This window comes from Cyanistes caeruleus, chromosome 4 (genome assembly GCF_971803275.1).
Source record: "Cyanistes caeruleus chromosome 4, bCyaCae1.hap1.1, whole genome shotgun sequence".
NCBI classification, from domain to species: Eukaryota; Metazoa; Chordata; class Aves; order Passeriformes; family Paridae; genus Cyanistes; species Cyanistes caeruleus.
In genome coordinates, this window is record NC_141704.1 from 43,361,462 (window position 1) to 43,384,341 (window position 22,880).

General features: G+C 39.4%; 2 protein-coding genes and 1 long non-coding RNA gene across 11 annotated transcripts in view; 1 reads left to right on the forward strand and 2 right to left on the reverse strand.

Moving 5' to 3' along the window:
- OTOGL (otogelin like) overlaps positions 1-13,450 on the reverse strand; it is a 90,786-nt gene extending 77,336 nt beyond the window's left edge. For all 8 annotated transcript variants that reach the window (XM_086884210.1, XM_086884203.1, XM_086884209.1 and 5 more), the window contains exons 1-8: positions 13,301-13,450; positions 12,296-12,335; positions 11,147-11,195; positions 9,002-9,059; positions 7,200-7,298; positions 6,405-6,559; positions 3,609-3,730; positions 2,279-2,484 (exon numbers count right to left, since the gene is read on the reverse strand). In XM_086884210.1, coding sequence (XP_086740336.1) covers positions 2,279-2,484; positions 3,609-3,730; positions 6,405-6,559; positions 7,200-7,298; positions 9,002-9,059; positions 11,147-11,195; positions 12,296-12,335; positions 13,301-13,379 — 808 coding nt within the window. In that variant the 5' untranslated portion in view covers positions 13,380-13,450. The remainder of the gene's footprint in view (positions 1-2,278; positions 2,485-3,608; positions 3,731-6,404; positions 6,560-7,199; positions 7,299-9,001; positions 9,060-11,146; positions 11,196-12,295; positions 12,336-13,300) is intronic.
- A 4,968-nt stretch (positions 13,451-18,418) lies between these two features.
- On the reverse strand, positions 18,419-22,198 carry RPS16 (ribosomal protein S16). The gene is made up of 6 exons (XM_086884211.1): positions 22,084-22,198; positions 21,938-21,993; positions 21,168-21,269; positions 20,409-20,505; positions 18,736-18,783; positions 18,419-18,613 (listed from the first exon to the last, which is right to left on the reverse strand). The coding sequence occupies exons 2-6, from the start codon at positions 21,983-21,985 to the stop codon at positions 18,468-18,470; spliced, it is 441 nt and encodes a 146-aa protein (XP_086740337.1). The 5' UTR covers positions 21,986-21,993; positions 22,084-22,198; the 3' UTR covers positions 18,419-18,467.
- Positions 22,185-22,880, forward strand: part of LOC111937262 (uncharacterized) — a 51,226-nt gene continuing 50,530 nt past the window's right edge. The window contains exon 1 of one of the 2 annotated variants that reach the window (XR_015285490.1): positions 22,185-22,459. This is a non-coding gene — a long non-coding RNA (uncharacterized LOC111937262). The remainder of the gene's footprint in view (positions 22,460-22,880) is intronic. The other variant, XR_015285491.1, reaches the window with a different exon arrangement.

A 22,880-nucleotide genomic window follows, 5' to 3' on the forward strand; every position in this document is an offset into this window, starting at 1 on the left:
GCTCTCCTCACAGCATGGACATGGGAGAATTAATGAACAAGATGCATGACTGGAAGTCATGGCAACAGGCTTAGATACACAAACATACAAGAAGGTTGGCAGTAAAAAAAACAGACACAAAATTTCCATATACTAGCAGCAAGAACTAAATTTTACATTTCCTCTGCATTCTTAATTAGTTTTAAAAGGGTATATTGCCTCCACTTTGAAGAATCTGACGTTAAATTTCTATGCTATGCTATGGTTATCTATATCTACACACAACTAGGAGACAAGATATTGAAATGAAATCATCTAGAGGGTTTTTCCTTTTCACAGAGCTGTACTATAGAAAACTTAATCTAACTTCTAGCACAAGAGGTACAAAGCTGGACACTGCAATGTGGAAAGCCACAAAGCACACTAATGAGATATATATACTTGGATCTCCACAAATAAATTCCTATAAGCTTCTAACCTTCAGTCTGTTTTACTTATAAGTGAGGGAGACTTAAAATGTTTCTTCCTCTCTGACAGAGTAGTTCTTTCTGCAGAAAACCCTTCCCAAACATAAAAGGCTGGAATTTGATCTGGAGGTGAACCTGTCGATATAACTCTTCTTCTATTAAAACATTAAAAAAACTTTATGTACTTTTTTACATGGATTAAAAAAAAAACTTCTAGGTCTTTAAAAAATACCACAAAATAAAATCATTGTCCCTGAAACAGTTCTGTATACACAGTCTTGCATATTAAAGCAATATAAAGATGACATTAAAGGTGAAGATAAGGAAACAGAAAATGAGGAGGTTTTTAAACTGTACTTTGAAATGGAATATGATATGCCTCTTAGCAGCTTATTTATTTAAGCGTTACAAATAATGAGCATTTGGACACAGGAAGACTCAGGATAGATGTAAGAGCTACCTTTACACTACTCAGGGAAGTAGTTTAGCTGGGAGAGAGAAATCATTATATCAAATGATTGATAAGATTTAGAAATTCTTAGAAAAATGTTGCAGCTTGGATCTGAATTAGCAATCTGTTCTTGTGAAGATCTCAGAATTTCATGCTTTGAATTTTCACAGTCAAGGCACCATTTATACAGCTGGTTCAATATTAAAGTGATTCATTAGTCTCTCAGTTGTAAACTGCAATAATGCTATCATTTCTGATAAAGAAAAATGCTAGATGTAATTATCATGGTGAAAAAATTTAGCTCTGAAAATGAAGACAGGTATGAGGTGGAAATCTTTTATAACAGATAATGCATCTAAAGATACTGAAATTACTGAATTTGAAAGATTACATGAATTCTTTATTTCCTCCAAATATTACTTTTCTCTATTATTACACATCAGCAGACTAAACCAGTTATTAAGCATACTGTACTCTGGTGTGCAGAAGTCACTGCACAAAATTTACTGCTCTTATGGCAGAAAAGATATAAAAAATTTATACTCTAGCAGATTTTTAAGGACTCTGTAAAGATGGGTATAATGAGCATTTCTTCTCTAAGAAAGTTTAAAAGCTCCACTACCAACCATTGAAAACAGGGAAAAAAATTACTGTGGGACACCTTTTGTGATTTGAGAACATGCAGAGCCATTGGACTAGATTCTCTCAGCAGTTAATGGTAACAGTAAGATAATCTTATTTTGTTTGTATAAGAGAGTGAGAAAAATCCTCACATTTTCAAGCTTGTTCTTGTTCTTTTTTTTTTGTTCTTTTTGTATTCACATTAGTTTCAAGTAGGACAAAAGTCCCCATGAAGTCCTCCCTACCTAGGTTACAGAATACAAGTTTAAAAACTCATCTCTGCCTCAGACACAGCACAAAGCAGCTCCTCATCCCAGAGGGTAGTCAGAGGCCCATAGTCCACTAGACCAGCAAGGAGATACAAGGAACTCCCAGGAAACAGCTTGGAAATTTACTTATTTCAACTAGGATTGTTATGATGCTGCTATAAAAGAATGACTCAAGATGTTGCTCTTCCCTCCATCTTTAAACATAGAGAAAACCATAAATATTTGTTTATATATTTATTGTTTGAAGGCATTTTTGTCAGCTACGATAAACACACCCCAAGTGCTTTGCTGAGCAAGATGCCTAAATGCATATAAATACTTTCTTGAACTAGGACCTTTGCATCTTTAATGAAGAAGAGAAGTAGAGCAGATATACTATTTTACTGAAATAACTGACACAGGACTGCCTTTTTCCAGCATTATATTTATACAGCACTGCATTTTAAATGAACATGGAAACTGTTCACACAAAGGATAAGCTATTTACTTACTATTTTGAAGTATCAGGTCATCATATTTATTGCCATTAAAATTTCCACAAAGGCCACAAGATTTTCCCTTATGATCTTCTGTCAGCTTAATATAAATACCAGAGTTTCCATCCCAAGCAAGAGAAAAACCAAAGGTAGTCTTCACCAGAATATAGTCAGCCAGCCTCTCAATGAAAGCATTTCCAACTGTCTGAGGCAATATTAATCTGGAAAAATATAGTCTACATCAAAGGTCTCAGATGAGATGAGATGAGGTTCATGCTAGAAATTTACCACATCACCTTCTAATTCAAAAAACACTTTTTCCTGGGTGTACACAAGTCACTCCGTTCAATTCATCATCATGTTTTTACTATCTTATGTTTACTTCTCTGTATCAACCATCAAAAACGAGTGCTTTCTGTTGTACAGTTGTACAAATTAGAGGCTTGAAAGAATAATGCATCTTTACTTTCAAAGCCTGGCACACCACATTGAGGAATACTTGAGTTCACTAGCATGCTGCATTGGGCAAGGAGCTATATGGTGCTATGGCCACCAGCAGCCCTTCTGAGCACTGGGTCAGCACTGGCTTAGACATCTGCAAATGGAGAAACTTGCAGTACAGAAAATACCACTGACAAAAAAGTTGTAGCTCTTCCTCCTTTGGTGAAAGACCACTGGACAACAATAAGCACAGATCCATTCCTGGTCTTCCAAAGTTGTTCTGTTGGGTTGAACAGTATCACCATAGCGACCATTCTCAGATACTAAAGGCATTACAGGGGATGACAAAAGCCCCTCAACAACTTTCTTAAAATTTCTGTACTTTATCTACCAGTAAAATATACTTATGATAGTCTTGGACATATCTTTTTACTTACAAAAAGAAAGCTAAATTTGGAGGTTTGATGTACCTCAGAGATATTTTGTAGAGCTTTTGCCCCAAAGGGGCTCAAGATCTTTAACCAATTCAGACTCATCTAAAAGAAGATCATATCTTATATTAATTATAGTTACCAATAATAAATAATGATAGCCTTGCACAATGCTGTCAGGATACACCAGGGACTAGCTGGGACTGACTGACACAGACTTTGTAAAAAGCAGAATAAATGATTGTTAGGTTACAGATGAGAAGCTGAACACAATAAATGCAGGGAGTGTATTCTATCCCCACTCAGGTATTACATCAGTACTGTTACAGCTGCTCACAGCCCAGATTCAACAAGAGATCAATAGAGGTACAGAACAAATTGATTTAGGCGGATTGTGAAAGAAGCATCCGTTTCCCAAACTCCACATTATCTTTTTGCAATAAAATATTAAAACTCACCATTAGAACACTTACCTGATTCCATTTTTTCTTACTTCATGTCCTGAAATCATTATTTCTTCTTGGTTTGACAAAAATAAGCTGATGGACCTATGACAAGTATATACTGAGCCGTAACAGTGAGGACTGTTATGAACCTTTGAGGGAAAAAATAGACACAAAATAAGAATAAATGCTTGCCCTCAATAATTTTGCACCATTTTTATTAAATTCATTTATGATATTTAAAAATTTTATGCTCTAGTTACTGAAAGAGGTTTACAAATAAATACCTAGAATATTACAAAGGCACAATGACAAAGATATGCAAAACTCAAAGTTCACACTACACAATACTTCTGAGAAATACAACAACTGTTTAATAGTGCATGCCATCACAGGCCAGTGATCTAAAACTAGTGAGCTAGCTTATAGAGGCCAAAGCAGGAGCTTGTTACTTGCACTGAAAAAACACCCCTATTTCTCTGTTTCTAGAGATCTGATCTATAAAACAGGATTACAAACCAATACAGAACCTCAGTGTAATAGCAGTGCTCTCCCTGCCAGCTGAGACTGGTTCTAGCTTAACTACAGCATGCCCTCCGCAACCACTCAGGATTTCCTGAGATTTGGAAGTGCTCCCACGGATTACAGCAGGCATCTAAATTACACGGATCTGTTAAAATCCATTTTGCACTGGCTTTCCAGCACTGCTAATGGAGAAGGGCAGACTTTGCTGAAGTGTGCTTCTCTATAGCATAATGAGCCAGGGGATTGGTTTAGTCACATATCAACTTGCCTTGCTTGAATACAGTACTCTCAGGACTTGAAAACTGCGGGTTTGTGTTTGAGCAAAACTTACATAGTTTTCATTAATCTCAGTGGGAATGAGCCACTCAAACCTGCAGGATGTCCTATAGTGCTTCAAACACCTATGAGCTCATTTTAGACATCACTGAAGAGAGAGAGGAATGTGTTTTGAATCTTAGATGCCTACCATTACCCAGATTAAAATATAGACAGAGTTTAGATAGCTCAAATATGACTTCTGTTACTGTGTGTGTAATCATTCTCTGGGAAGGATGGGAATTTCATTACCAGTTTACTGTAATGCTGTGAAGCATTTAATGTAATGCTGTGAATGCACTGTAATTGCAGTGCTGTGAAACTAAATAAAATTGTAATTGGGAACATTTTACCAACATAGTGATGAAGGCTGTAAATGTAACTGTTTTGAAGAAAATATCTATGAGTAAACACATATAGTGCTCATGAATACTTGAATGAATCTTCCTTGACTGACTCTAAATCTGGAAGTAAAAACCAGTTACTGTTTCTTTGGGTGAAATAAACTAAACCAGGAAAAGCATTAGGAATTTTTACATGTATAAAGATAATCATATTAAAGACAACATAAAAGTTAATTAGCCCTGGCAGATGGTTTCTATGTAAACCTGTCCCAAGACAGAAAAACAATAAAGGAAAATCAAAATAATTCTTATGTGTTCTTCTCTTGAGGGTGGATTATTAAAGCCAGAAGGACCATAATGTTAGGATTTGGCATGGATTTTTTCTCTCCATTGCCCAGTCAGTCTACAGTCTCACATTACTTATGACTATGCTGAGTAAACATTTTCAGTTTTTAGTAAAACATTACATTAGTTCCAGCAATTGAATAGAACCTTCTCTCTTTCCAGAACCACTGGAATACACTGGCATATTGATTCCAGATTTTAATATAATCTTGAACTTCACTACAGCACTTTCTGAAAACCTTTTAGAGGTCACAGCTGCATACAGAACCCAAATAATTAAAATGAAATTGTGAAAGGCAAGTGTAACAGGGTCTCTCTGTAACTTAAGTAGGTAGAAATGCCAGTTTTAATGGTAGATTTATCTTCACTAAGTGCTGTTATCTGAGGGAAGAAGAGGTCATCTGTTTATAATTAAGAACAGTCCTCAGAGCAGAAATCAGCATCTAGATCTGCCCTTATGCCTTTGACCACTCTATGCACATGGGCTCAGAATGAGGACCTCTCTTGTCCCTTCTTCCCTGCCCAATTAGCACCAATCCCAACCATTGTGAATAAGGTAATATAATGGCATTGTATCCTCTCCCCACAGTAACCACCAGCCTGACAAACAGGTCATCTATCTTCTAAGAGGGTATAGGTTTGAACTCTCCCTGACCCACAGTCATTAACCATGGACAGTCAGCAATTGGAAGAAATTACTAAAAAGAGAGCTTTCCATACATAGGTCAAGATGAAGCTTTTGAGCAGTTAATCTTATCTGCATGACGTAGAGGCAATCCAAAATTAGAATGCAAATCCCTGGAGGGGACAAGACAGGGAGCAAATCCCATTGGCCAGGGAGGCAGATCCTTATAGAGTGCCAATAGCTGTGAATTAGGGCCATGTTCCTTGCTAGTAGGCAAGTGATAGCTGTCTGCATTTCACTCAGTAACTCAGTGTTTTTTACAGCCTGATAGCTGAAGTTTATTGAAGTTTCTGGGGTCTGGTTTAAGACCCACTTTTGGCCCCAGAAGGGAGAGAGCAGAAATCCCATTAAGGATCGGAGGAGTAAAAAGTACTTTATTAATATTTTAATATTAGTATTTTTAATATGCTGACTCTTTTGATTATAATTTCATCAGTATTTTGAGTTACTATACATAGGTTTAGGCTTTTCCAGAAGTTTTCCACATTTCCACAGTTTTATATTTAAGTAATTAATGCTCAGTTTGGTACATTTATTGTCTCTCTACTTATTTTACTTATTTATTTTATATTTACTTACATACTAATTTCTAAGGCATCTTTACATACTTACCCAAACAGTATACTGGGGTTCCAGAGTACTGCAGTCTTTTGCAAATATATAGGAGCAATTTCCTGGGAAGTAGTAGTAGATGCCATCAAAAGTTTCAAAATTATACTGTCCCCACGATTTGCAAATCCCATCTCGGTCCTTACCAGTGTTAGGTACTGAAGAGAACACACTGAGTTTACAAAGCATGGTCATCAAAAATTAGCAAGTACAAAAGATAAACTTATGTCTTCTACTTTAAATAAAGTCAGCACTCTTTATTATTCTTAAATATGCAGTTTTAGCCATGTGAAATCACCATTAGGTTTTTTTATTTGCTTCAGTGGAGACATTTTAATTACAAGTAGAGGCAAGAGATTTAGATATTCTGCACATCCTGGAAGACAACAGTTGATCCCTACACACAGCAGATTACAGAAACTAATGTATTTAAATAGTGGGTAATTTAATTTGCAATAAGCCACTGCTTGTTAAAAGAAATTAAGAAATGCAGTGGTTTTTTGGTTATTCAGCTAACTATAAAAAAAAGCTGTCTGGTTACTGATCTACTAGACAATGGTCTATCTGTTGTGGTATCTATATATCATTACAGCCCAAGTGCTGGAATGTAGGCATTTCTGATGTTGCTTTCTATATGTCCCTAATGTATATAATTTTAATACTCCTACTGGCCAAACGAGAGAGGCCTGCTACCTCTCTCATAATCAAAAATATGCTGGTATCAGTATACTTTTCAAAATCTGTATCCTAAAGCTCCTTGAAATCTGACACCAAACTATTTTGACCCAAAAAACTTACCAATTTGGCACCTGCTTCCTTGAGCCTGAAATAACTGACAGTCACAGTCACCTGCCTCTGTGCAGGCTGCTCCATTAAGGCACTCCTCTGGACATGAGCCTGTAAGCAAGCATTCCAGCCTTTTAGTAGATACAGTATTTTGCAAACAGGCTGAGAGATCCCAGCTAAATCCTTTTATTGTTAAACCGTGAGCCGCTATACTAGCTGAGAAAATTAACCAACAGCTATCTCCATTTTTTAACGTATGCTTAATTTTATCCTTCGTGTTCCTTGGTTAAAAGAGAAGCAAGGTTCTCATTTGGTTTGAGACTCATAAACTAACAAAGGAGCAAAAGGTCAACCTCCTCCAAGCAAACAAAAGGTCAAGTTCCCATGTAAAGAAATCAAATCCCAGTCCTGCTGATCTCAAAATATACAGGACACAGATCATTCTAATTCACTAAATTCAGCAAAATTTATACATATATTCAGCTTCTCCCTCCTAAACATTACTACAAATGGTACATTCAGTTTATGAACAGGTCAGAATATATATTTTAGAGAGCCAAAACCAGTCTTAAACAACCTTCCTCACATGCTAAAAAAAAGTCAGCTGAAAGGTTATTTCTACTTCAGAGGTGACTGGAGTCAGAGACTTTAGATTCCATGGGAATGGCTTGTTTTGTGTTATAATTAGTAATTTTTTCCAAAAGCAGTTACATTAAATGGTTTTATAGTCTGTTTGAAAGCTAAGACATCCTTGTCCTTTACTAATCATTCATTGAGTTGGGCCTAAATCATTATTCCCCAAAAGTGGAAAAGAAAGCTAGTCCCAAAGCAAAACTTCACCAGTTATTACACATGGTTGCTTGCTTTCTTGGAGTAGGATTAAGACCCTACATACATACAAAAGCTTCCAATGTTTCTGATGGAAATTTAAAAAGCATCGCAAAAGGCAGGAAGTAAATGAAATAAACAGGCCCTTCCACTCCCATTGAGGCACAGCAAAGCTGCTAGTGATATTAAATGGGAAAAAAAATGGGACCTTTACTCTAAAGGTACACAGAAGCTACCAGTGGTTAGGAATACCATCCATCATTGTGAAAATTCCTTTTCATGCTTAGCTTTGAATTTTTTCCATTTAGGAACTGCTTTCCAGATATACATAGGTACTCTCAAAATACCAACAAAGTGAAAACTATTGTTCCTATAACAGCACTAATGGGGAAATACTTTGTTGTTCTTAGAATTTTGAGTTGTAAAATTTCATATATTCATTTACATAGAAAACTGCAAAAGAAGCCACCTGCCCAGGCATTTTCCAAGAAAGATAGCAAAATTCCAACTGAAGTTGCATACAGTGAACTTTTCTGTAAACAATTTCTGTAACTTGAGCCTGCTTTACATGTTTATCCAATGCTTAAATTCCTACAGGATCAGCTTCATGCTCATTGCCTGAGTATTCCTTTCTCTTTGCATAACCAGTTATAAACCTCTCTGACGGACTTCCATCCTCTGACAAGACCAGAAAAAAAGTGTCAGAAATGAAAATTTGTAATCAAGCTAAACTTTAAAAAAACCCCAAAATCTCAAAAGATTGGTTTCATTAGCTGTTCAGATTTGGTTGTAAGGCCTTATTTTGAAAGCACAATTTTAACCGATTTCTTTTTCCATATTTAACATGGAGAAAATAAGAAAATGAGACAGGACAGAGTTTTGTAGGGACATGAAGAAGAGGGCTTCCACAGCCCATGGTAACACAGGGGAGGATGGCATCATTTTCAGGGCTCTCTCCTCCTGCAGGTGAGGAGCACAGCACTGACCTCCTGGTGGGCTTCGCATCAGGGCCCCATGATGGTGCAACCGAGAGGCAGCTTGAACCTGTCAGAGAAACATAAGAGCAAAATTAGGGTGTTTGTGGTTTACAAATTAATTGATGAAAGCCTGAGGCCTTGCACTCAAACACTGGGTTGGGACTTATAATACAGAAGAGTAATTTGCATCTCAGCCAGTGCATGGCACAGTCATGGGTGCTGCTGGAGGGATTGTGCCTGGGAAGGAGAAGCACAGTGGCTTTTGAGGAGATGGGAAAGATACATCTGCTATGTGAGATCACTACTGGCTTCTCATCCATGCCCTCCAGTTCCAGTAAATCACCAAGGTTCCACATGGGAAGTTTTGCATTTATATTTCACTCAAATAATCATAGTCTTCCTAGTTGAAGAGCTCTTTCTATTGCTTCTGCTCCCCTGACTCATGCTCTGTGCTGCACCCTGATCATCCCACTATGGCAAATCTAGCTGCAATGGATTTTGTGTTCGCCTTGACATCCTTCAGAATTGCATTTTGGTTCATCCCAAACAAAAGAGAAAGCTGATCTCTTTTCTAGGAGATCTTCCTTTTTAGGAACAGGGAGCCTCACACTATGAGGAAGCCCTGCATCTGGCCCAGCATTCTGACACTAAAGCTTGTTACATCACATTTTCCCTTCCAGGAACTGATCCCATTCCAGACTGAAAGTACTCTGGGGCTTTTGCCCCCACTAGTCTGACTGGAAAGTTTACCAGGATGAAGTGCCGAGTACTTAAATATTTCCCGCTTACATTTATTCACGGCCAGTTTAAATCCCTTCCTTTATAAATCTGATCCTTTTTGCTTAAATAGCTCTTCTTCCCTCTGTTTTTTATTTATTTCTTATCTGATGTTCTATGGAAAAGCAGTTACCTTTCTCCAGCCCCCACAGACTTATGTGCCAGCCTTCATCTGCTCAACTAAGTGAAGAAACTTTTTAGTCTTTGTTTGTACGCTAATTTCTTTCTTCCCTCCTGACTCCACTCATTCTCCACATCTCAAGTTGGAACTGATTGATCCCAAAGTTAACAACAGTGTGCAAGGAACATTTTAGGGTTAGTCTTGCCAATACATCTCACAATGACACAAAAACCTCCCTTTTCCAAATGGAAATATGCTGTGGGATGCTTCCAAGTAGTACAATCTGCTTAAAATCAACCTGAAATAGATTTCATTGAATCACCACTTGGAAGGCTCCCTGCACCAAAATTATTCCTGATGCCCATGGTAGCTGCAGAGGGTCCCTTCCCTCCCTGCACAACAAAATCCATTTCCATTTTTCCCGATAGCGACTCCACGCTGCCCGCCTCAGAAAAGCTGCTTTTGGCCTTTGCATCATTTCGCAGCGCGTCCTTGTTGCAATAGCACTTCCCTGCTGAGGGCCCTCCAAGGACACCTCCACAGTCCTGCTTCTCTCAGGGGCTTGATTCCCCTTAGTGCCGTGCTTCCCAGCAGCTGCATTCTGACTCGGTAGCAGCACACAGACCTCACAGGTCTTGGTGAAAATCACCCCTGGTTCGGCTGCAGGCTCCCTGAAACACCCCAAGGAGGGACCGCCTCTGGCTTCCTGCCTACCCCTTTCAAAGGGGTCATAACCCTTGGCTGGGCTCCATAGCCCAAGTGTGTACAAGTGGGGGAACAAGATTCCTCTATTTAGGATTGAATTTCAGCACAACATTGCTGGGATGCAGCACTGAGGCAGCGTGGGGTCAGGGCGATGGGAACCAGGGCTGGGCCGGAGCAGCCAGGGCTCCATGTCCAGGAGAGAGCCTTGCCAGTGGCGCCGCCATTGTGCCTCTCACAAACACAAACAGCCTTCCACATCCTGTTCACCCCCACAAAAGACAGAGATGTCCCGGGTTTATTTCCCGTGGTGTGTGTCAGTCGGCTCGGCAGGGCAGGTCACTCACTGAGTGCTTTGCTGAGGGAGAATGAAGGCATTAGGCCACGGCTCAGACGGGGTGAGCAGGTGGGGAGTAGCTGCTCCTCCTCCTCACTGTCCTCCTGTTACTGCAGCCCATCTTCCCACAAAGGGTCATTTGTAAGGATGGCAAAGGCCCAGAGCAGAAAAGGGAGGAGGGTTTCCCCACCCTCCTGCTTTTGGAGGTATAACCTACCTCGGCTGTTACAAGATCTCTTTTCTGTCGAGTTGCATTAGACTCATTTCTGGAAGAAAACAAAAAGGATCTTGTATTATCAAAGGTCCCTGGAGCAACCTGAATAAGCAAGTCCCCAGAGAGAAGTGTTTCTCTCTGATTACTATCACTTTATCAAAGAGGTCTTTCTTGGGTTAACATTTAAAAAGGTGATTCTTTTCTCTTTTCTCTTTTTTTTTTATTTTGTCTGTGTCTCATTTTACAGAATTGGACAGCACTCCAATCTCTGCTTGCACAGGGAGGTACCTAGAGCATTGGGGAGACATAAATAGGCAAAACAGACTTACACAACAGGATACAAAATTGTAAACCAGCTTCATATTTACTTCATGCCGCATGTCAGTGGCTACAAATTCCCCAGAGTGTTGCTTGAATATGCTCTGATGGTACTTTTGATAGCAAGAGATGACTCTCCAGCTGGAGCCAACTTTAATTTGTGATTAAGTTTAGAAGCAAGGGCATCAAACTATAAAACACACTTAGTTCTATCATCACTCCATATTATGGCATATCATTTGACGTTCCCGTGTGTCCCCTGGATGTATTAGAAGTCATGAGACACACAAAGCTACATCCAACTTGATGCCTTCATTGAAATTGATGGCATAGATCCCATTTAATTCAATGGGATCAGGAACATTGCCTAGTTTGGGTTTTGTTTGGATTTCAGCTTCTATGTGAAAATTTGTATTGAAAATGTTTATTTTAAGGCTGTATAGCACTTACTTCTCTGTGCTTCAAATAGCAGCTAGGATTTTATTATGCAGTTAAAACTGTAGATGGATACTCATTTAATGTATTTTTCCAGTTGTGAAATCATGATCTCATGCTGTTTTCATTCCATTATTCCTCTAAGCTTTCTCAAGACCATAGAAGCATCATTTTTCATAAGGACCTCCATTTTTCAAACAGAGGACCCATGCCCATTGTATAAATACTTGGAAATGAGTTGTAAACATTCTGAAAGTGTGTTCTACATCCAACCTACATGTAGATGACATTTTACACATTGAATTCAAGTCTATATTTTACTTTCTAACTTGCACTGCATTGCACTTGCTCATTCTTATTATGTTTGTAGGACTTGACAAATAAGGAATAAAAACTTACCTCAAAGTTCTTCTCAAAACAGAAAGCTTGCAATAAGATCCTGTCGATTAAAAAATCATGAAGGTAAACATTTTTTTCTACAGCATCACTCTGCCCTTGGCAAGCAATGTCAAGTTTAAAACAACATTATTGAATTTTAGGGTTTAACAATCCCAAGTTTTCCAGGGCAACTTTGTACAAACTCTGCATCCAAGGAATGTAGCACTATATGCACTCCTTCCTAAGAATTTGGTTCTCTCATACAGTCTTCTCCTGCAGGTTTTCATGGTTGTAATTCTGGTACATGCTACCATGAAGAAGTGAAAAGAGTTCATAGTTCTTTAGAGGCTCAGAACAAAAAAATAGAGAAGGTAAACAGGTAAAATAGAACAGGTACTCAGAGCTTTCCAGAATCAAACCTCCAGGGTTATAGTATCTTTCTGACTGTTGTTTGTAAGACTCAATTGTAAATAATTTAAAATGAGTCCATGCTTAAAACAAGCCAGCAAATAAACAAAACCAAACAAAATCACAAAAAATTTTTTTTTATTACATTAGAAATCTTTATAATTGTAGCAAGGAAACTATCTATAGGATCCAGTTGCATTATATAGAAAATAAGATAATTTCTATAATTAGAAGAGCAATTATTTACCCTAGCAGTCTAAAAATGTTTAAACAATCTGCAGGTGCATTCAGTTCAAACAAAATCTTACCTCATTGAAAATCATTAAATGCTACTCATCTGACAATAATAGCAATAAAGGTAAGAAAGTTAGATTTTGTTCATAAATAATTCTATTCTAACAAATTCAGACATAAAAAATGACTCTTAAAAAAGATTTATGTTTTAGTTTCTACACCTGTGAAAGAGAATGGTGATATATACTTGTTTAAACTGCATTTACAAATGCCAGCAAGGTTAAAAAATATGATAGAAATAGAACTAGCTGTAATATTAAAATATTTAGAAAAATTTTTGTAAAAATTAGTATTACTACAAAAAAAATGGAATTAAATTCTTACCTTGCAAAGTGGACAGCAGTGAATGAAGCAAGAATATATTCCATGGTATCATTAAACTGAGCTTTCCTACAATGTTCATTTCAGTTTAAGTTAGAAAAAGGGAATTTATCAAAATTAATGGCTTTGATTATATGGCATCTTACAACTATGTATTTCTACAGTGTGTTGAAATCCTTTAGAGGTTAGATAATTGGACTCATTAATATAAACAATGCAATGCAAAAGAGGAAGGGAGCAGGAGACATCAAGCTTGGTAGCTACATACAGCTCCAGGAGCTTTGCGAGTGTTGCGTACGACTTCCTGGCTGCATGTCTCTCATTAGCAATGCATGGTAGCTCCTCAGCACAGTCTGTATTAGTTACACTTCCACCAGACCTGCGAGCCTTACTCCCCTGTTGAATTGAATCGGCCCTTTATAACCTAGCAGACAATGACAGAAATGTTGCCATGTCATGGTGGTTTGAGAGATCCTTCTGTCGTCACAAACCTTTGTGTGCATTGAGGCTTGAGTTGAGGGCTATTCTCTGCTCCTTAGTACGGCAAAATAATTTTGCAAGATACTGAAATAATACCACTGTATAAATTATAACTGCATGATTTTACATACTAATATATTGGTTTTTTCCTGTCCTGGAAGGAGAGAGATGAACTTCTATTAAATAATACATCTGGCTTTTTAAGACTATTCTGGGTATAGTTTGCTTATAGCACAGAAGAAGGCTTCTCAGAGGATAATTATATTATAGTTTTAATGTTATGAAAATTTTGTATTAGGAAAAAGGAGAAAGCATTCAACAGGGCCAAAGGGTTTCATTTCTAATTATTTTTAAAATATAAAAACATAATTTTACCAAAATTAAAAATTATCATGATTTAAAATAGAAGTCCCTTGCCTGCTTTACCATAATGTAAATAGAATCATTGAAAAGCACAGCTTTAAAAACACAAATAATGCTACTTGAAATTGCTGATGCTCATTTTATTTTGCAAAGCCTACCTTTTGCCTACCCTCCATTCTTCCTAGGAGGCGCTTTGTGAGACCCTTGGAGCATGCTGCAGAAAGAGTGGTTGGACCCAAGTAAAACTCAGAAGTTGATGGCCTCTCTTGGGTAAAAAGTTCTCCCACCCTTTCTTCTAGCCTTTTCTCTTTCCTGCTCCCCAGATGGACATGAGAAAGCAAATGAAAACTCAGCCAAGTTATCCAAGCATGGACAAGGACAAAACTCTGTCCACACAGCAGCCAACAGCACTGATGAAGGTTTGGGATCACTGATAGCACAAGGGTACTTATTGCAAACTGATGTGTAGCACTACACTCTGTGTGGAGTATTTAAGAAGTATTTTTATTACTGTTGGATCTGAGAGGCTGACATTCCTGTAGCTGCATTTCAAGAGTATTTTTTTGCTTTGTTTTTACTTCTGACTGGCTTTGGGCTGTTCCCATGGATTGGCTATCTGCAGCTGGACAGCATCTCTCAGCTCAGTTGCACCTGCAGTATGCAATCCAAAACCACTCCACACCACAAACAGAAGCAAAAGAAGTGCTTTCCTAGGTCATAAGGACACACTGATGTAATCATTCACAGACTTTGAACACTTATGTAAGAACTTACAGAAAACAGATTTTCACTATCTCATAAACCTACTGCCAAGACTGCTCTCAAGATGAAACCAAGTATTACATCTTCCAAATTTCATCATGAGTCTCTGTCACCTTACTGTCAAGCTCGTTGAAGTCTGGTTTAGAAAGTGTTCGAAACTCAGACTCTTTTGAGAAATCTGATCTGGGATTCCTCCCTTTCTCAAGACTATTTCTCACCATACTTCATATGCAGTTTCACAACTAAGTTATTGTTATATTAATAGAAATTAACTCTTTCGGTTTAACAGAAAAAAAGAAAATCTATCCAAAATAGCTTTTTTGTGAGTTTTGTTTGGTTTTGTGGGGTTTTTTTAACAATTTTTCTATAGCAAAGTTGATATATGTAGTATTTCCCAGTTGTTTAATTCCTAATATTTAAAAATAGGCCAAGCCTTATTAGCTGCAAAGGAACTTTGCAAGTTCAAGCAATAGGCTTCATAAAGTTTAGACATCTCAGCCCAAAGCAAGGTAGGAAACAGCTAGGTCCAAAGTGCATTAAGGATGTCAGCTAAGGAAAAAGAATTATTCAGCCAAGTACTTTGAACTGTAACTGTAAGGAGGACTATATTGAGATTAAAAAAATCAAATCAAATTATATCAAGGCAACAAAACATGTTATCTACGCAAGAATTAGAATACTCCCAGACGGGCACTACTGAAAAACTTGAACAGAAAAAAATGCACTAGAAAATAATTGCTTTTGTAAGAAAACAAGCACAACACAGAACACACTTGTCCACACTTTAAAAATGCCAGTGTTACATTTCTAAGTTACAGATGTTTTCTTCAAAAATAAAATTTAAATATTCCAGCAGTAATATATTTGCACATTGAAGTCAAGATAAATTTTCTATAAATTTTCCAGTATAATGTTTGAGAGGACTTAAATATATAGAGGTCACAACATTCATCAGGATTATAAACAACTGATAATAATTGCTTTCCATGCCATGGGCACAAGATTACCCTGGTTTGAAAGTGGGCCCATTGTCATTAACAAAGTACAGTATTTTCAATGAAGAATTCAAGTGAGGCCACATTTTGTTGTGCACAGATGATCTTCCTAAGGATTAGCTTTGGTGAAACCAATGAAAGAGCTGGACAACACGAGGCTGGGGGCATTTTATCTTTTCTGGAAACCATCTCCCAAGCCGCTCAAGAACCTTCCTAATGGTTTGAAGATCAAACTCTCACTATTTCTTTGGGGATGCATTTCTCTGTCCAGAGTGGATGCTCAATGACAAGTGCTTGATTACCATTCCTGCAGAATCAGAACATGAGGAAAGGAGACATTTTTACAAACACATTCAAACTTTACAGTGGTTAGTTTCCCAATGAAGTTAAGCCCTCTAGTGGGTGATCAGTAAGGAACTTCTCAGAATAAAAATTTTCAGCTATCCAGGCAGACAGCAGTCCAATTCTACAAACATTCCTCATTTAGAAAGCAAGTGTGTGAGAATGACATCACTCTGCAGGATTAATGGGGCATTTTTATAGGATTAGAGTTCCGTTCAGAAAGCATTTTTATTATGTTAAGAGTCTTCTGGTTTAAGAAATGGCATGCAGATACCATCTCTGAATATATTAGTAGCAATGCAAGTTTTATTTTCAGTCTTTCCACAAAAGAACAGCAAAACAATAATCCCCAATTGTTACAAGCTGTTCTGTGAGCAGAAAAACAGATCCATCAGGCTTCCTCATAATGGTGAAATCTACCCCTAAGGTTACTGGCATCATGTCTTCCATCTCCCCTTGCCTCATTAAGTTTCACACCACAACTTTGCACAATTTTGCATCATCTCTTTTCCTCTCCATCCCACAGATCTAACAGCCAGACAAGAATCAGCTTTGGACAAGCCACAGCACAAAGTATGTATGTGCCAACTGGCAGGCCAGGAAGCATTTCCTAAGCAATGAGTGAGCCATTACTTTTCAGTCACACAGCCAAACAACTAGAGACTATTTTCCCTCAGCTGAAGCTAATTAACATCAAGACACAAGTCTTCATAAAACCCATAGGAATTAAAGCGATCAAAATGAAAAGTTAGCTCTGCATAGCATCTTTCCCTTGGAAAACCAAGCCAGGAGGCTGAGCACGGCAACTTTCAACAGCCCAGGAGCTTAGAGTGCAGGAAAGAGGGACTCAGGACAGCAGATCATGCATCTTGCCAAAGAAGAATCTGGGATGGAGTATCCCATTTGCTTTGTGTAAAACCAAATAATCCTGGTATGTAAACTGGTGATAGAACATAGCACACTCCCCTTTGCTTCAACAGAAGCATGAGAGGTTTGAATATGAGCATTGCACTTCTATTCAAATCATGGAATGCGGTCATTTTGTGGCAGAAACTTACAGCTAAAATGGGGAGATGGATGCAGCATTCCTTTTTTAGAAGGAATTTGTTTGCTACACATTTAACTATTGAGTAACTCTGAGTATACTCTTCTATTAAAAAAGCAGACATCTCATGACAAATGCTTAGACAAAGCCCAATAAAAATCTCAAGCACCAAGGTGCCCCTATGACAACCCCAGCACTGCCATACAAGCATACAGAGGCATTAAAATACCAGGTTTGGAGAGCAAGCAGTAGCTGGGCTCTGTGTCTAGCATTTCTTCCACTTCCACTCCAAACTGGTTTACAAGCACAGGAAACAGCTTAGGACTGTACTGACACCAGTTGGGTCAGTTTGTATCCACAGCCTCACTCCCTTAATTGCACCTCTTCCAAAGGACAGAATGAGTCTTCCAAAGACTCTTGATGGCTCATCCCACATTTCCTCAGAATTTGTGTCCCTGGGTAAATAGACAGGAACTAAAACTTCCCCTACATTTAATATGCACATCCTGTAGCCAAATTTTTGAAAATTACTTTTCAACTCACTTTTTTCACCCTTTCTTCCTCCAAGGCTTTCAAATTGCCTCACCTAGCTCATAACATAAGCAGTTACTCCTCTGGGCTTGTACTGTGTGAACACGTGGTTGAAGGATTAATTCCTCAGACCTAATCTTAAAATACAAAATTCTTGATTTAGATTTCTAAAATACTATATTGAAGTATTTTAAGTTTCCTACATTTAGATGTACCAGCCCAGGGTTCAGTCTCTGCATTTTCTGGTAACGCAAGAGTTAACACACCTCCCCTCCCCTGCCCCTGTAATTACTTTGGTTTTGACAACTACCATATAGGCAAAGACTGAAATTGTCCATGAACCACTCTGTTGTTTCATGTGCCTGCAAAATCCAGGATTTGAGACTTCTTTATGTTTGGATAACCACACATTCCTCAACAGAAGCTTTTCTTTACTCCTAAAACCCTACCTACCTATCCAGAATTACTATGAAAGGATAAAAAAAACAATTGCCATCAACCCTCTGGTTCTACTGTAATACAAATAAATCCCTCTGTGTATCAATTTAACACACAGTGAAAAAATCTATTCACTCAAGAAAAAGCAATTTAGAAACATGAAAATTATCAAATTCTTTCTGTTTATTGACTGCCACATGATTAGAGACCAATTTTAACGGTAAGACTTCTGGTAGCGTGCACGAGCACCAGGTCCTCCAAATTTCTTGGATTCACAACGGCGAGGATCTGCAACAAGCAGAGTCCTATCATACTGGATTAGAATATCCTTGATCTCTTTCTTGGAAGCTTCATCAACATCTGTTTAAAAAAAAAAAACACTTTAATTTAAGCAGTTTCACATGGAACAAACCCATACTAATACTTTTTGCAATAAAACAACCAAAAGCCATACATTTCCAGTTACAATCAAAGTTACTTACATTTTTGATAGTAAGCCACCAAAGCTTTGGAAATAGCTTGACGGATAGCTGTCAAAAAAAGATAAAAGATCAGTAAGGATTACAAATCTATTTAAAATTTAAACACAAAGTGCTGGTTATCTGAGAAATGTGCAAGTTTTGTTTACTGCAAAATTGTCCTTTCTCTCTTTAATATCCCATCCCACATACTCCACATGACCCTTACTTTGGCTAATCTTAAAAACACCCACAATTCATTTGCCAATTTGACAGCTACCAGCTAGCCAAGAAACTGCACAAGGGCTATATCACCACCTTCTCTCCAGAGTACTAAAGTAGGTTCATCTTCTATCTACAAGCAGTCGACTTTCAAAACCTTTAGAAACAGTTCTCTGAAATGCCTACAGTTTTCAACAAAGATAAAATTGATTTTGTCAATTTTGACAAAATTAGTTGAAAAACTAAGGAGGCAAAAGGGCCAACAGGATGGTCTGAGTGCTAGAACATGGCAATACAAAAAAAACCTAGCACAGTTACAGCAATCAGAACTCAAACCAAGAGAATGGGAGTAACTGTCAGGATGTTGTTACACTTATCTGTCAAAATATTAACATCAGGATTTTGATAAAAATATGAATGTTGTGAAAAACAAATGATACTGAGTTTGGGCCTGAAATTTGCCTCTGCTTTTTATGCAGCCTCAGCTCCACTTCACAAAGTACATTCAAATTAAGAACAGAACAAAGCTATCTTTTGTAAAGATGAACTCTTATCAACAGCTAATGCAAACATATTCCCAGCCTTCTCTGCAAGGGGAAAACTGCCTAGCTTTGCTCATACTAGAAAATCACTTCTGAACAACATGGAAACATACAACTGAGGATAGAATAGAATAGAATAAAGATAGAATGGAATAAGGATAGAATTTCTAAACCCCTCTGAAAATCCTTGTGCTCAGCTGCATAATATATTTGAACTATACTGTCACTGTAAAGGTAGTTCTTGTTCATTTCATCTAAACTTTGTTTTGCTTTACTCAACTTATGCTGTTACAGCTTTGCACATAAAATGCAACCAACATGTCCTGATGAAAAACTACATTTGCACAGTAGAGAAAGAACATTTTGGCAAGTCACTATTCCAAACTTAAGCCTCTTAAATATGTGGCTGCATTTGGTCTGTCTGAGATGATTTTCCCATGACAGCTCTCATCTGGTTTGTGTTCTGGCTACAGCTGAGCAGTGCTTGCACAACATCAAGGCTGTGCCTACAACATATCTCCATCACCATTAGGCTAGGAGCAGGCAAGATCTTGGAGGAAACATAGCCAGGACAGCTGATATCCAAACCAACCAGAGGGGATATTCCATACCAGAGAATGTCTGCTCAGCAATAAAAGCAAAGAGCGACAGCTAAAGGTATTGAGGCCCCACTTGCCAGGAAGTGGCTGAACATTGCCTGCTGATGGAAGCCTTTTGTCTTTCTTGCTTCAGTGTACAGCCTTTGCTTTTGCTTTGTTAATCTCCCCTTATCCTGACCCACAAGGTTTCTCCATCTTATTTTCTCCCCCCCTGCCATCAAGATAAGGAGGAGTGATATAGCAGCTTGGTGGTCATTGGGCATCCAGCCAGTGTCAACCCACCAGTGGCTTTACCCATTCCAGCCCACACCAGAAATCCCACCAAAATCCTTACCATAGATTTGTGCTACGTGGCCACCACCCTTGACACGGACTCTGATGTCAACACCAGCAAACCGTTCCTTCCCCAAGAGGAGAACAGGTTCAAGCAGCTGGGAAACAAACACGAAGAAAATCCATTTGTAATGAGGATCAGAGCTTGTAGTAGCTTTACCAAATGTGGTGTTATTGAATCTTCAAAAAAATAGAGCCTTGATTTTAAAAGCACACACCAAGGTCAAGCACACCTCCTGCAGAGCTCTCTGAAATCTACTAGAGCTGTCATAAGACATATTTACTGAAGTCTTTGGTTTATTTAAGTTTCAAATATCTAAACAACAAAGCACACGTCCATAGGAATTAAGAACAAGAGAACAGTTTAACTAGAATGCCATAAATACATACAAAAAAAAAAGTCAAGTTCATTAAAACTGAAGACCTGAAGTAATTTGTAGGTTACTTTCTTCTTTATAGCAATCTAGACAGTTTCAGATTCTGTCAGCATTATTCAGCAGCTATTATATGAAATTCTAAATAACCATTTTAAAATGAGGGCATAGGAAGTGCAGAAGATACTTCACACTGAGTGAAAACTGTTAAGCAAACCCCCCCATCACAGAAGTGCAACTTACTGAATTTTCATTACAGCATCTCTATTTCAGGTATTTTAGGTACCAAAAATTTGGTACTTTCAGTAGGACAAGCCACTTGTCTCCAGTGTGAAGCAATTACATGTATAAAGGGAAAGCAGGGCAGAGGCTGGGTGGATGCTTACTTTATACTGCAGAGTTCTGGGCTCAATCATTTCCAGAGGTCTTCCATTAACTTTAATGAGGCCATTCCCTCTCTTGCAGTGGGCAACAGCCGTTGCAGTTTTCTAAAAATCCAAACGTGTATTAACACAGCGTTTCACTTTAGCACAACCAGCAGGAACTTAGATTTCATTTTAACAATCTAGCAATCTTAAGTCTTAAGCCGCAGACTAACATTACACACTAAACGAAACAGTATCTCTCCCTACACCTCCAGGTAAAATCACAGTCTTAAAACAGAACCTTAATACAAGTTTCACTGTCTAATACCGTAGTCTGGTGGTTTATTTTCTCACAAGACATTGGTACCGTCAATTATTCGAGACGCTGCATTCCATACAACAGAGCGAACTTTACCTTCCCGCCACCACCTCATCTCAACGTGCCCTCGGATACCGGCAGTGGTAAGCCAGGCCGCTGTGGACAGGGGCGACAGCGGCGGCCACTCCCGAAGGCTCCGGTGAGAGGCCACCCAGACCCACTCCTGAGGGGAGCAAACACTTCCCCTCAGCCCCACAGCGCCCCAGGGCCACGGCGCGCTCCGGCAGCCACAGAGCGGGACATGTGGGCTGCCCGGTGGGACTCACCCCGGAGACCCTCCCGCGGCCGAGCCCCGCCGCAAGGCCCCGGCGAGGAGCAGCGGCCGAGAAACCCCGAGCACGAACGGCCCTAAGGCGCGGCCCAGCCCGGGAGCGAGGAGCAGATGGTGCAGGCCGCCATGCCCGCGCCTCACCTTTCGTCCGAAGACTTGGACGCTCTGAAGGGGACCCTTGGCCGGCATGGCTGTTCCTGCAAGAGAGCGGGAGCGGCGTGAGCACGGGCTGGCGGGGGTGAGAACGGGGACGCAGGCGGGCGCAGCCGGAGCGCCCCGACACTCACCTGCCCTCAGCGGCGGCTCCGCGGAAAGGCCGGACGGGGTTTCCCGGCCGTGGATCAGGGGCGCCGAGCCGCAAAGCGCTTCCGGCAGCGCGACAGAGAGCACGGCCGGCTCCGCCTCGGCCGGCGCGCTTTGCGGCAGCGCGGGGCCCGCTGTCGGCCCCGCCTCGGGCAGAGCTCGGGCCGAGCTCGGAGGCAGTGGCAGAGAGAGAGAGAGAGAGAGCGCGAGCCTGGAGAGAGAGAGAGAGCGAGAGAGCCTGCAGAGAGAGGCTGGAGCCTGCAGAGAGAGGCTGGAGCCTGCAGAGAGAGGCTGGAGCCTGCAGAGAGAGGCTGGAGCTTGCCTGAGGCTTCTCCCACTGGCACACCGCAGCGCGCTCCGGTGGGTCCCAGCCGCAGAGCAGAACCTAGGTGCGCTGCTGCTGTAAAGAGAACAAAATGGTGCTATGCCCACAGTCGCTGTTTGAACCTCCTTGAGGTGCAGCAATACAAACTCCGTAGCTTTTATAATTTTGAGCTCTGGTAAACTGGCGAAGATGAAGCATTAAATCCCGTATTCGCTTCTAGCATTGTACACTTACACATATTCAGGCAATGCCTTATTCCCACTTAAGTACTCAGTGATGGTTATATTTAAGATCAACTCAGAATTCTGTTTAGATTTAGTACACTCGGGAAACCCCATCAAATTTATCTCTGTCTCCGTTTTTTTCTTGTTTAATATCTGTCGTAAAGCACTGAATTTAAGCCTCTTTCAGACTGAAAATATTTTAATTCTAATGTGGTAGCATTTAGTATGCAAA

Excerpts from the sequence above, each read along its gene's own strand:
- RPS16 (XM_086884211.1), bottom strand. The coding sequence starts at position 21,985 with ATGCCGGCCAAGGGTCCCCTTCAGAGCGTCCAAGTCTTCGGACGAAAG. Across the intron at positions 18,784-20,408 it reads CCACGTAGCACAAATCTATG|CTATCCGTCAAGCTATTTCC; the intron begins GTAAGGATTTTG and ends TTTTTTTGACAG. Across the intron at positions 18,614-18,735 it reads GGTGGCTTACTATCAAAAAT|ATGTTGATGAAGCTTCCAAG; the intron begins GTAAGTAACTTT and ends TTTTTTAAACAG.